Source organism: Lipotes vexillifer, unplaced genomic scaffold, assembly GCF_000442215.2.
Source record: "Lipotes vexillifer unplaced genomic scaffold, Lipotes_vexillifer_v1.1 scaffold2083, whole genome shotgun sequence".
Taxonomy (NCBI): Eukaryota; Metazoa; Chordata; class Mammalia; order Artiodactyla; family Lipotidae; genus Lipotes; species Lipotes vexillifer.
In genome coordinates, this window is record NW_006797716.1 from 611,601 (window position 1) to 624,772 (window position 13,172).

The 13,172-nt window shown below is 46.1% G+C and overlaps 1 protein-coding gene across 1 annotated transcript in view; it reads left to right on the forward strand.

Moving 5' to 3' along the window:
• SIM1 (SIM bHLH transcription factor 1) overlaps positions 1–13,172 on the forward strand; it is a 69,466-nt gene that overhangs the window by 10,060 nt on the left and 46,234 nt on the right. The window contains exons 2-8 of the mRNA XM_007469887.1: positions 287–369; positions 3,764–3,853; positions 4,375–4,483; positions 4,618–4,703; positions 5,426–5,625; positions 5,841–5,947; positions 6,564–6,711. Of these exons, the coding sequence (XP_007469949.1) occupies positions 287–369; positions 3,764–3,853; positions 4,375–4,483; positions 4,618–4,703; positions 5,426–5,625; positions 5,841–5,947; positions 6,564–6,711 (823 nt within the window). The remainder of the gene's footprint in view (positions 1–286; positions 370–3,763; positions 3,854–4,374; positions 4,484–4,617; positions 4,704–5,425; positions 5,626–5,840; positions 5,948–6,563; positions 6,712–13,172) is intronic.

Consider the following 13,172-nt stretch of genomic DNA (forward strand, 5'->3'; position numbering starts at 1 on the left):
GGGGGGGGGGGGGGCGGGGTAGGAGCGCTCAGCCAGGACCCTGCCCTTCCTGAGAAGCCCAGGCTGGTCGAGCAGAGAGGGAGTCTCACTTCTGTTAAACCTGTTAGAAGCTGAGCGGGCAGAGCCGTCATTTACCCTTTCGCGTCCCTGCGGTCTAGGTGGGGAGGGAGCCCCGGTGGTATCGGGTCGTGTGTGCAAGCTTGCCTGGGTGACAAAACCGCGAAACGTTTCAAACTGCCAGCCGGGTCGGAGTGCGTCTTTTAAGGGTGTCTTTGTGTCTCCACAGGGCTCGGCGAAGCGTGGGGCCACTCGAGCAGGACCAGCCCCCTGGACAACGTAGGCCGCGAACTGGGCTCCCACCTGCTCCAGGTACTGACTTGGGCCTCCCGGCGGCGCACGTGCTTCGAGGGCCCGGGTGCCGGCCCCCGAGCCAGGATTCTTGTTTCCCGGCAAATGGGATCCCGTCCAGAGGTGGCCGTTTCGCAGCCCTTACGACTCCTTGTAGAGTTAAAATGTTTAGCTCTTAACCTCGCTGGGTGTGGAAGGCGCCTCTCGAGGTGACAGTCGGCGCGTTGGGTTTGGAAGGGAGCCCGGTAAGGCCCGAATCAGGACGGCTGAACGGAGGGAGGGGGCGCCATCTGACGCCATTCAGCAGAGGGAACCAGAGGCCAAGCTGCCGAGGCCGGGCTGCAAAACCGTCCCAAATGAAGAATTTATCCAGGAAATAACGGGAATCTGGTAGAAATGCCCGTCAGTGCTTTAAGTCCACATGTCCCGGATCCAGCTGCGTCCGCAACTCGTTTCACCACCTCCCTGTAGCCCCCGGGATCCCTCCTCTCTCTCCACGCGCCCTCACCCCAGGCCTGCCCGGGCCTCGCGCGTACTCACATACACCTCCCTGAGTAATGAGTTTATCCAATGTGGTGGCGCCCATTACCGCGCTCTTTGCAGTGTACACCGTTTTAAATTGCCCGTTGCCCGCGTAAGTCGCCTAGCAAATATTTAAAATAGTAAAACTTCCGGGGGCATTTTTAGGCTTGACACTTTTATCCCACCCTGCACCCCCTTATTCTTATTATTCAAGTCCACCACGGGCTCCTCCCGTGGGAGCCTCAAACCTGAGCAGCATCGGATTGGGGTCTCTGAGCCCGTCTCCCTCCTGGACCAGACATGAGAAGCATCTCATGGCAGGAGTGCCGTGGCCTCTCCTGTCCCATCACTACCCTGTGCCTCCTTCAATCCCAGAGGCCCAAAGAGATTTTAGTTTCATAGAGCAAAGAGAGGCCCTGTGTGAGCATTCCCTCCCAGGCCTGGCCTCCATGCCTCCAAATTTAACTAAAACGATTCTGTTTCTCCCCTTTCTCAGGGGAGAGAAAGTTGTCTTTCATCAGTTGTCTCTCAACAACTGACCCCCCACCCAAAGCTCTCCATATTCCCAGCTAACTTTCCTCATCAACGTAAACAAGAGAGCAAAACCCAAACAGTCCTTCACCTCTTCTAGTTCTTGCCCAGTCTTTTTCCTAGTGTTCATCCCAAACTCCTTGTAGGACTTAATGATCCTCCTAATTTCCATTGCTTACTCTGCCCCCCTCACTCCCACACCGCTTGCACTCTGGCATCTCTCACAGCTGGTGTGCTCTGCACAGGCTTCACAATATTTTGATATCCAGCATAAGATGCTCATCTCTTATCACACCTGACCATGTTCATTCCACAAACATAGGAGGCCCAACTGTATGCCAGACAGAAAGCCCTGCCCTCATGGAGCTGACATTCTGAGGAGAGCAGCCTTGCAAATCCACACAGGTGCACAGCATGGTATGACAGGTGGTGTAGATGCCATGGAGAAAAAGAAGGTGAAGGAGGCGAGCCGTGTTTGAGTGGTGCCGTTTTAAATGGGGATGGTTGCAGAGGACCTCACTGGGAAGGTGACATTTGGGCAAAGACTGGATGGAGGTGACACTGCTTACTTGACATTCTGCCTCTCCGTGGGTCTCTAAAGTAGCACAATTTCCTGGATTCTTCTCCCTCTCTGCCTGCTTTTCTAGGTTTTCCCACTACTGTCTGGTTGTAAATGCCGGCATTCCCCCCAAGGTTCCAGCTCTGTTTCTCCTCTCACAGCTTCCTGGGTTATCTCAACCTCAACCAACACCACCACTTCAACTCCTTTCCTCTCATTTGCATGACCCCACTGGTTTCTTGTCTAGACACCCCTCCTGAGAGCCAGACCTTTATTTCCTACTGCCAACTGGACACATCCAAATGGAAATCTGCATATACCTGAAGTTTAGCATACCTAAGACAAGAATTCATTATCTCCTTCTTCTAGACTTCCACTCATACAAAAACTCACCAGGCCTCCCTAAATTTTCAGTGATCTTGAAGTCAGTCTCAGCTTCTCTTTCTGCCACCACAAATTCCACAACAGCCAGACCACCTTTGACTTAGACTCTTCCCCCATCTCGTCTTCCTTGTGACCACCCAAGTTCAGCTTTGACCATCTCTGATCTCCTCACTTCCACTCTTTCCTCCTATAGATCACTGTCCACATTCTTCCAGGAGAAAAAATACAAAAGCAAAAAAACCACATCTAAGCATGCTATTTCCCTGCTTAGAAACCTCTGTTGGAATCTGATGCCTGCAGGAGCATCTCCAAATTCCACAGACTGACATCTCAAACTCTCCAAAAATCCAGCACCAGTGTAGTCCCTCAGCCTCATCTCTGGTACACCAAACTCATCAAACCTGAATACACCAGATCCACCCTCCACCCCCAGTCCCTGCTTTCCATACGCCATTCCTTCTGCCTAGGATGCCCGTCCTCCCTTCTCATGTTCAAGCTTCCTTTTCAAGGCTCTGCTCAAACAGCTCTCCTAAAGCCACTCTGGTTCTCCCCCAGGCCTCTGGCCACTCAGTCTCCAGGCCCTCACAGCACTGTCTATTCAGCTGTATGTTCATTATATCTGTCTTTAGGCCAGTTGTCCCTTTTGGACTTCCAGATCCTTGAGAGCAGGATCTGACTCATCCTTATGCTTCACTGCCTGGACTGAAGCCTCATTCACAGAGATAAAGGAACAGTCAAAATCTAAGACTTTTCTTCATGGAGAACCTGCCAGTTTGATGCATCAATGTAAACACACACATACACACTGTAGCACCACTCTATGGACTTGCTGCCGGGAAAGCCTCCCATCTCCTAAATCCCCCTCTCCTGGACTCTTTCCAGAGCCACTGGCCAGCTGCCTTCTATCTACAAACTTTTCAAACTGCCAGCCCTTCCACATCTCCCAGTGCCTACTATTTTCCAAACCCTGCTAGCCCTCTTTCCATTATAGAATGTCCCACTCTGAAACTCTCCAAGACTGACACAGGAACCTTCTGGTTTGCTCAGTGACCATCACCCCAAGAACCTAACCCCCCTCTTATCCCAGGCTGTGATTCCCCCCCCCCCCAGAATGTTTGTGTATGTTCCAGATATGTCTGCTTTGTCCATTTTGGTGAACCCTCAGTCTTGGAGGGCAGTAGCCTTGTCCACCACTTCCTAGAGTCTCTCCTAGGGGGCCGCATGTCCCATGCTTACAAAGTTGGGATGAACAAAAGAGACACTCTTGTGGCTGGTTTTCTTTGCCCTATTTCCTGCCAGGCCCTGTCTACTCCATCACTCTGCACTTCTGGCAGAACATCTCTTAACTTCTGTACCCCCCCCCCCAGTTTCTCTCGATGGCCCAGAGGGCTCCCCATTCAATGGTTTCTGTCTCCCCAGACCTTGGATGGCTTCATCTTTGTGGTGGCCCCAGATGGGAAGATCATGTACATCTCGGAGACAGCCTCAGTCCACCTGGGTCTTTCTCAGGTAGGTGAGTGGTCCACACCTCCAGCCTTCAATGTTTACAGCCAGGGCTGGAGGCTGGAGGTAGGGTTGGGGTGGGGCTTTCCCAAAGCTTTTATAGGTGTTTCTGGGACTGGAAACATCTCAGCTGGCAGGAGGTCTGGATCTCCCTCTTTCTCTACTTATCCTTTAGCATCCACCCCAAGCCCAAACAATGGCTACCTTTTTGAGCTGCTACCATAAGCCAAAGATCATGGGAGGTGGTTACATACTCATGTTGTGATGTCTTCACCAGAACATTGCCAGGAAGCTACTACTATTACTACTTGAATTACTATTATTATTCTTTCCTCTCATAGATAAGGAAACTGAGGCTTAGATAGGTTGCAATAGGTAGCAGGCAGCAGAACTGGAATTAGAACTCAGGACCGACTCCAGAGCTGTGGCTCCTGTCCTCATAGCCCTGCAGACCTCCGGCTCAATCTTCCGGACCCTCCGTGGGGCATCCCACCTCCTCGGAGACGGTGATACCCCCCTCTTTACAGGTAGAGCTGACCGGGAACAGCATTTACGAATACATCCACCCTGCGGACCACGACGAGATGACGGCGGTGCTCACTGCCCACCAGCCCTACCACTCTCACTTCGTCCAGGGTAAGGTGGACGCGCGCCGGCGACACTCCGGCCCATCGCAGTCCCTGGTAGCTCTTCCTCCGTTAGCCGTGGCAAGGACATGGCGCCGCGCCGCCGGCCTCACGTCCTGCGCCTCCGTCCGCTCCTCTCTCCAGAGTACGAGATCGAGCGCTCCTTCTTCCTGAGGATGAAGTGCGTCTTGGCCAAGAGGAACGCGGGCCTCACCTGCGGCGGCTACAAGGTGCGTGGCTGAGAGGAGAAATCCACGCCCCGTGGCGGCCGCGGCCACCGAGCCTGGTGCAGGTTAACGGGGCAGGACCAGAGGCGCGTGCGGCGGCGTGGGAGGGAGGTTCAGGCCGCCGGGACCACAGTGCCCCGCACGCGTCACAGCGCCGGGCGCACCGTCAGGGCCATTAAACTTCGCGAGCACCTGGGGACTACGTTTTAAGATTGCCTACGTCTCACTGGGTCCGGGCGCTGCCTGGCCGCTGGGGGTCTTAACCTGGGACACGCAATGGGCCTTAGGGGTGTGTAAAGCGTCTGAAACGGTCGGTAACTTCAGTGGATTCGTAGAGTTTACTCACAGCGTCAGATTCTGCCCCCTCCCCTGCCAGAGGTTAAGAACCAGCGCTTTAGCCGGAATCCAAGTTTTTCTTGTTTAATAAGCACTAAACATGATCAGAATGCAGGTTCCAGGGCCCCACTTCGCGATCCGGACGCATTAGGGTTGACCGGGCTCAGGCCTCTGCATTTTCCTCAGCTCCCAACTGAGCTCACTGGGGCAGTACAGTCGTTCCCTTGAGACACGTTGGAGCCCCAATAACTTTGGACACTTCAATGCGCGGGCGTGGCCCACAGGCGTTTGTGGCCGAGGAGCGTCTCCAAATGTTTCAATCCCTTCACCCCCTTTTTGGATGTTTCCTGGCTGTGGCTGAGTCTCCCGCCCTCCGCCGTCCGCCTCAGGTCATTCACTGCAGCGGCTACCTGAAGATCCGCCAGTACAGCCTGGACATGTCCCCCTTCGACGGCTGCTACCAGAACGTGGGCCTGGTGGCCGTGGGCCACTCGCTGCCTCCCAGCGCCGTCACGGAGATCAAGCTGCACAGCAACATGTTCATGTTCCGCGCCAGCCTGGATATGAAGCTCATCTTCCTGGACTCCAGGTAGGCGGTCAGGGCGGGAAGGGGTCACCCCTAGAGGGAGGGCGGCCCCCACTCAGTCACTGAGAGCTCCTCGTCTACCTTGTGAGCCCATTTTGCAGATGAGGCGACTGACAGGGCCCTATAAAGTGAGGGTGGGCGCCCAGCGCTGAGGCGGCTGTCGAGGGCGGGGACGGCCCAGCAGCCCGCGCTCATCCCGCCGGGGTTGCTCTCCGCAGAGTGGCGGAGCTGACGGGGTACGAGCCTCAGGACCTGATTGAGAAGACCCTGTACCACCACGTGCACGGCTGCGACACCTTCCACCTGCGCTGCGCCCACCACCTGCGTAAGGCGCCACGCTGCCCGGCCCGGGGCGGAGGACGGTGGGGGGAGGGGTGGGGGGATGGTAGGAGAGGCCCTGCGGGCGCCTGCCCCAGCACCCGTCCCACCTCATTTCCCTCCTCATCTGCGGGCCCTCACACAGGCCGAGGGAGAGCCTCTGAGTTTCTGAGTGAAGTTCTCCCAGGAGGGGTCTTGTTCTCCTATTGTAGCCGCCCCCCTCCCCCACTAAGATGGAAGCGGAAACCGAGGCTCGGCCACTTGGCTCACGCGCGTTGACTCGCTTCAGCTTTGGATACAGCTTTGCTTTGAGTTTAATCTCCGAGACAGGGAACGTGAGCATCGGAGTTGAGCGGCCCAGACCCTCCCTTCCGTAGGTAGAACATCGAGTGCCGGGAATCCCCCAACTTTAGGTGTTGCCCTCCTTGCTAACCGTGAGGGACCGGAGCACTCGATGCAAATAAACAGGACAGTCGGTTCCTTTAGGAACGTTCTCTCTCTCCTGACCTGGGAGCAGTTATCAGGGCTCACGGGGGACCCGCCCTCCCACCGCCAGGGATTACATTTGGACCGGTTCAGGAGAGGGTCCGTTCACTATCAGCTGCCTTGTGTCTCTCCATCAGTGCTGGTAAAGGGGCAGGTGACCACCAAGTACTACCGGTTCCTGGCGAAGCACGGCGGCTGGGTGTGGGTGCAGAGCTATGCGACCATCGTGCACAACAGCCGCTCGTCCAGGCCGCACTGTATCGTCAGCGTCAACTATGTCCTCACGTGAGTGCAAGTCTGGGACCCCTTTGCCCACTGCAGGCGACCCTGGTTTCCACGAGGGTGCAGGTGGTGGGCATGGCCGTGTTAGGTGAGACTGGGGTCCGCGGGGACGCCGGTTTTGACCCTGAGCGCTGGCTGAGGGGCAGCTCCAGCACTTCCGCCGCTATGAAGAGACTTTCTTACGTTCTAGAGGAAGATTTAGGACTTTTCCCATCCACAGTCCATATTTGCTTTCTACTCGCTCTCTTTTAACCTTTTAATCTAACTCTGCATTAAATAAAACAATGCGGCAGGAAAGAGAGGGAGAGGAGGGTCCCACGTACGGAGCCGTTTATAGTTAATAAACAGGACATCTGTTTCACTTTTTCAAAGCTGGGTTTGAAGTTCTTAATTTTAACCAGAGTCTCCAATCAAAGTTAAGAGTTCTGAGAGAGTGATTCCTTCCTTGAACCACAAAGGGGGTTTAAGTGACCAGGAGGGTCTAACTTTAACCTCCAGAAGGCAAAGGGACCCGACCTGAGCTAAGACTGCAAGTCTTGGCGGACGCCCAGGCCCGGCTTGTTGTGCAGTATCCTCGCTGCGTGAGGAGCCGGCCTCGCGGTGCCACCTGCGGGCGCGGCTGGCTGGGCGGCCTCGGTGGCTGCATTGGAGCCTTACTCTTTCTAGAAACGATAATCATTTCTGGTTAGCGGTGTGGCCCTGCAGGCTGACCACGTGTCCTGGTGTGCCCCTCGTGAAGAAAGCACGTTCTGTTCTGTATAATGTTTGTGAAAATAAAATTGCTTGGGGTTGAAGCCTTTATGAAGAACCCTTTTGTGTGCAGAGTTACCTTTTTTTTTTTTCTTTTTTCTTTTTGGTAGAGGTTGAAATTCTTGTGATTTTAGGTTACCTCAGCAGTTATTTACTTTGGAAGCATTGACACACCAGGGCACTTAGTAGAAATGCTACTTTGACATTAGGAAGTTGGTTAAAGGGTGCTATTTGGAATAAGACTGCACTATTGGCCATGAGGAGTAGATTCATTTCACGTTCTTTTAAATTAACAAATTAAAAATGTAGTAGTTGGAAATATTATGCTTGGCAATAAGATTATTTACTCTGTGCCCTGTTTAATAAGAAAATTTAATTCAGTAGGCTTGGAAAATGAATTTGGTTTAAATGAGGATTCAGTATTCAAGAATAATAGCTGGTTATTAAGAAGAACCTTTTTATTTCTTTCCTTTTAGTAAGTGGTATTAAAACAAATACTGTTAGGTTCTTGTAATAGCAAGAGAGCTGTGGATTTTAACGGAGAGCAGAAAACATACCAGTATTTGGGGTACCATGAAACAAAACCATCTATTTTATGAATGCAGTTTTTCATATTGTTAAAATAAACGTAAGAGAAAATGGCAAAACATAATTCATAAAATAAGCCACTCTGTGGAGTAGAAGTATTAAAGAGTGAAAAATTATGTCTGCTCACCATGGAAAGGAAACGGACATTCTTTAAGAAGGTGCTTTGTATGTCTGAGACATCACGAGCATTATACATACACTCTGTTCTATGGTGGGTGCCTGTGGTTATAATCATTTTTTATCAAACAGCAGGTATATAGTCACACAGCCCCATATAAATGATCAGAATGCAAGTTAGACCTCCCAATGGGTAAACTTAATTTATGTTTAGAGTCATTTTGAAATATTCTGTTTTGTTTTCCAGGGGATAAGTGTACTTTCTTTCTTCTGTTGACTCTGTCATTCTTCACTCTACACACTTCTTCAGAGCTGCAGGATTAGGCTCCCAACTCTACATCAGATTAAAAAGATGTAATGAGGATAAATGATTTACAGAGGGAAAAATAACATCGCACACATTTTCCTGAATGTTTTATACCTCTGAATGAAAGTAGAAATAAACACACAGAAGCACACAAGTTGAAAAGCTGAAATTGATTACCCTTTTATGAGGCTCAGCTCCAATTCTTTGTACAAAAATTCTTAGGACAATTTTTATAGCTGCAAATGTGGAAACTGCCTTAGATGGAATGTCATCAAGTGGCTCTGTGTGTGTTGACAAGATTTTCATAACGAACAGGTTGCAGTTTGTTTGATGTGTATATCACACATCTGGCTGGAAGTTACTAATTTACATTGTCTTAGCAAATTAAATAGATGGCTATTGATTCTCTATGGTAGCAGTGAACTACCACATACATTTGTTTTCAGGGCTAGTTCTCTATGAAGCCTGAGAATGATAAGTGAATTCTTTCCAAATACACCACCTCAAACAATACACTTAAAACCACAAGCGCCCCCCCAAATAACTTGACAGGCCAGATGTTTTCCAAATTTAGACAGTTTAATAGCATACTTTGTGAAGGGGTTTTCATGTCATGAAAGTAGAGAGAATTTTAAGTAGTCATTGGTCAAATGAAGGCGTGGCATTTTGGTGGAAGCTACATTCATCAGAAACTCATTTTTTTTTAATTGGGCAAATCTAGGAATTTATTTGAAGTATTTTTTTAAAAATTCATTTTGAAATAATTTTATACTTTTGGAAAAGATGTAAGAAAGTATAAAGCACCCCTGTATAGCCTTCACCCAGATTTTCACCAGTGGTTAGCATTCTGCCACTATGCTTTGGCATTCCCAATCTCTCCCTTCCTTCCCTTTCCCCCTCCAAATACATACACATGTACATATACATGCACAAATATTACTATCTTTTTATGAACTATTTGAGAGTAAGTACAGCCATCATGCTCTTTTGCCTCTAAAAGCTGAAGTGTGTGTTTCCTAAGAACAAGGACATTCACTCATATAACCACAGTAGAATTATGAAAAGCAAGAACTTTAACACAAATATAATACTATTATCCAATATGCATACCTTATTCAAATTTCTCCAGTTGTCTCAATAATGTCCTTTGTAGAAAAATTTCTATTATTTTTTTTAAGGTCCAGGATCCAATCCAGGATCACACATTGCATTCAGCTTTCTATTTCGCTAAGTCTCTTTCAGCTAGAACATTTCCTCATGCCACTTTTGTTTTTCATGAAAGTGACCATTTTAAAGGGCACAGGCCCACTATTCTCTATACACTGTCCCAGCAACTCATTTTTCTAAGTTCCTGGTGGTAAATTTATTGTTGAAGTTAAAATATGCCTAGAAAAATTAGTCATTATTATCTAACAAAAGTAACGATGAATAGAAATGTTCAGTTACCTTGTTTTAATAAGCGGCTGCGACAGTGATTGTAGGAATTTTAGAGGCAGGTGGTGTTTTTACTGGCTTTTGTCTGACCACTGCACAAAATGTTGGTGTTCTGGAAATCTGGAGAAGAAAGGGAGAAGACATTATGATTAAATTTAAAATTTTTTCTTAGTTTTTCGCTGGGTCCTTGAGGTTCACTGAAGCTTGTATAGCTCCCCCCGCCAAAAAAAGAACCCCAAAACAGGAAAAAAAAAAAAAAAAAAAGCCGACCAGCTCGTGACTTTCTATAAGACACACATACCCTGTTAGCTTAAAAAAAAAAAAAATCTTTCTTATAAACTTTGAGTGCCCATGAGGTTTGTGTTAAGTATGTTAAGTAAGAGGTTTGAAATAAGTGTTAAGTATGACAGGCCCTGCTCCCTGATTATTTTCAAGAGGAGAGGTGAATGGAGCTAGTGTCTAGTAACAGTGAATGTGGGGAAAGTCCAGAAAGTATGGAGAGTGGAAAAGAGCATACTGTGTAAAACCAAAGTAATTTTCTTGAATTTGTATGTCCTCGAGTTTGTTTAATTAGTAGTGTTAGTTATTCACAGCCAGTTCAGATGGAAAACATTAGTGCTGAATGTGAAGAAGATTGAAAATGTGGAACACACAATAAACTGTGAAAAGTCATTTCTAGAAAAATGAACAGTCTTGCTTCTCTTTATGTTTTAATAATTAAACTCTTTAAATCTACTTTTAAGGACCAACCAGTAAGGTGTAGCAATCTCATTTTAAAATATTTTAAAACGTAAATTTTTCAAACATACAAAAATGTTGAAAGAATAGTACAATGAATATCCATATACACATCATCTATAATACAAGCCATATTTGCTTTCTGTCTCTCTCTCCCTATATCTATGGCTATTTGTATATACATTTTTTTCTCCACTGAATCATCTTAAAGTAAGCTACAGACATCGTGATACATCATCCTTAAATAACATTCTCCTACATAGCCAGTGTACATTTATTATGGCACATTTTAAGTGTTCAAATTACTGTGTGTAGAAGGTTGCAAAAATATACATGAGATCTAGTTTACCGATGCCATTAAAGACAATCCGCCGCTGAAATTCATCAAGTACTCACTGCTGCGTGACCTCATTTAGGATGACCGATAGACAATATTTTGTGAGGGGACTTCTGTAGGATATAGTAGCAAATGTTAGTGTATTTTAAACTAGACTTCTAATGAGAATTGTAAGCTAATACAATTCTGATATTTCGCTTGGAAAGTAAGAGAGAAGACTTTCAGAGTAATTTGGTAATTTTGGAATCAGATACATTTAATATCTTCAACCATTTTTTTTGTTGTTGATAAAGAAGCCTTCTCTGTTTATTTCCTAAGCTTAGAGTAGAACAGTGTTTCAGTGGAAAATCTCACATGCTGTTTTAGAGTGATTCACTGAACATATAGAAGAAAGTAATTTTCTGCCTTACAGTTTCTATCTCAGTGTTACAGAAAGCAGAACAAGTAGACACAATTTACATTAGTGGGCTATATAACACTTGCTATCTACTGAATAGTCCTTTGAATTTGTATAAAAGTTAGGGCAAATGCCAAAGGAGACATACTTCCTTCATAGAAAAGAAAAAAAAAAAGACGGTGTCTATACTCTAATTATTGCAGGTCCCGTAATTTTTGTTCTTCTTTGCATACAACCACTGTAGTTCTCACAATTAAAAAGGGTTTTTAAGTGTTAACATATTCTGTGAATATAAACCCTTACATATCCTTACCATAAAGCAGCAGACATTAAAATATGCTCATATTAGTTTGCCTTTCAAGTGTGTTAATAGTGCTGAGCTAATTTGAGCACTTAAATTTAAAAACAATTTTAATTAATTTAAAGTCTCCATGATATTATTGCTATTACTACTAGGAAATTTTAGAAAATGCTTTTTAAAAACTTGACCAATAATTTGAGTAGTTATAAAAATGGTCTTTATTTTTCTGGCTTTTGTAGCAAAACCACCCTTTTCTATTACAAGTAATGTCAAATGAAGCACCTTTTGACTTAGCAATCTACACCAAAATATGAAATAATTTATTCTCGTGCCTCAGATCGATGGAGCACTCATTGCATAGATTTAATGTTTTTGATCAGGAAAAATAATAATCATGTACCAATGTATACCCATAAATTAGGTGTGATCCCTAATTGTGTTGAATTATTATTAGGATAATATTGAACATCAAAGCCCCTGTTGTCCTTTTCAAATGATCTTTTATGTAACTGAATGGTCATAAAACCAAATTGAAAACACATTTGTATAGACAGTAATTTATAACAACCAAAGCTATTAATAGTAATTAATAATAATTTTATAACTACCAAAACACTTTATTAAAGGAAAGGACTGGGACATTTAGTCTGTTTTACAGTACCTAATACCAGTACTCACTTAAGTAATCTTATCCTTCATACACTTTTCACTAATTGTAATTTTTTTAATCAAAATGATCTGTATTTAGTTTTGAATTTCTCATTTATACTCAACATTTTCCCTCTATGCTGAATACATATTTCTTTTAAAGCGCTGCCACATTCATTGCTTAATTTGCTCTTTTGACATCTCTGTACAGTGGTTGGGGCCAGGATCACACTCCCCATTTTCTAGGTGAGGAAGCTGAGGTCAGATCTGCTGAGTAAGTAGTGAAGCCAGGGTTAAAGCCTGGAACGTCAGCGGTATCCCCCAGTTCTCTGTATGGTGATGGTGGGGGAGAAAATGTCTGGGAGAGAGGAATGGCTTTAAATGAGTAAGGCCTGTAGTGTTAGGCCACCCAAATTCTGGATAGGCTTTCATCTGGTCTCATGACGGAACATTAAAATGCTGCCTCTGTGTTGCTGCTTCACAGCAATGTTCAGGTATTGACAACTGGGGGCGTTAAATTAGCAGTACTACCTTCTCAATGACATTCACTTAAGAATGTATCTTTTTATTCTCCTTTAAGGGCATTTTCACTGTGTAAGAAAAAATGTGGCCTGCAAACATTTTAGTTTTTTATTGAATTGCTTGCCTTTAGATTACACAGATACAATACTGCTATTACTAATTATTTCTTTTCTGCAACCAGATTTAACATTTTATGTTCTGGTTTAACAAAAGTCAGTGAATTGGCAAACCAAGTCATCCTTTTTTTAATCACATGAGACACCAAATTACCTCCTGTGGTGGCAGGCTATTAGAGAGAGAGAGAGAGAGAGAGAGAGAGAGAGAG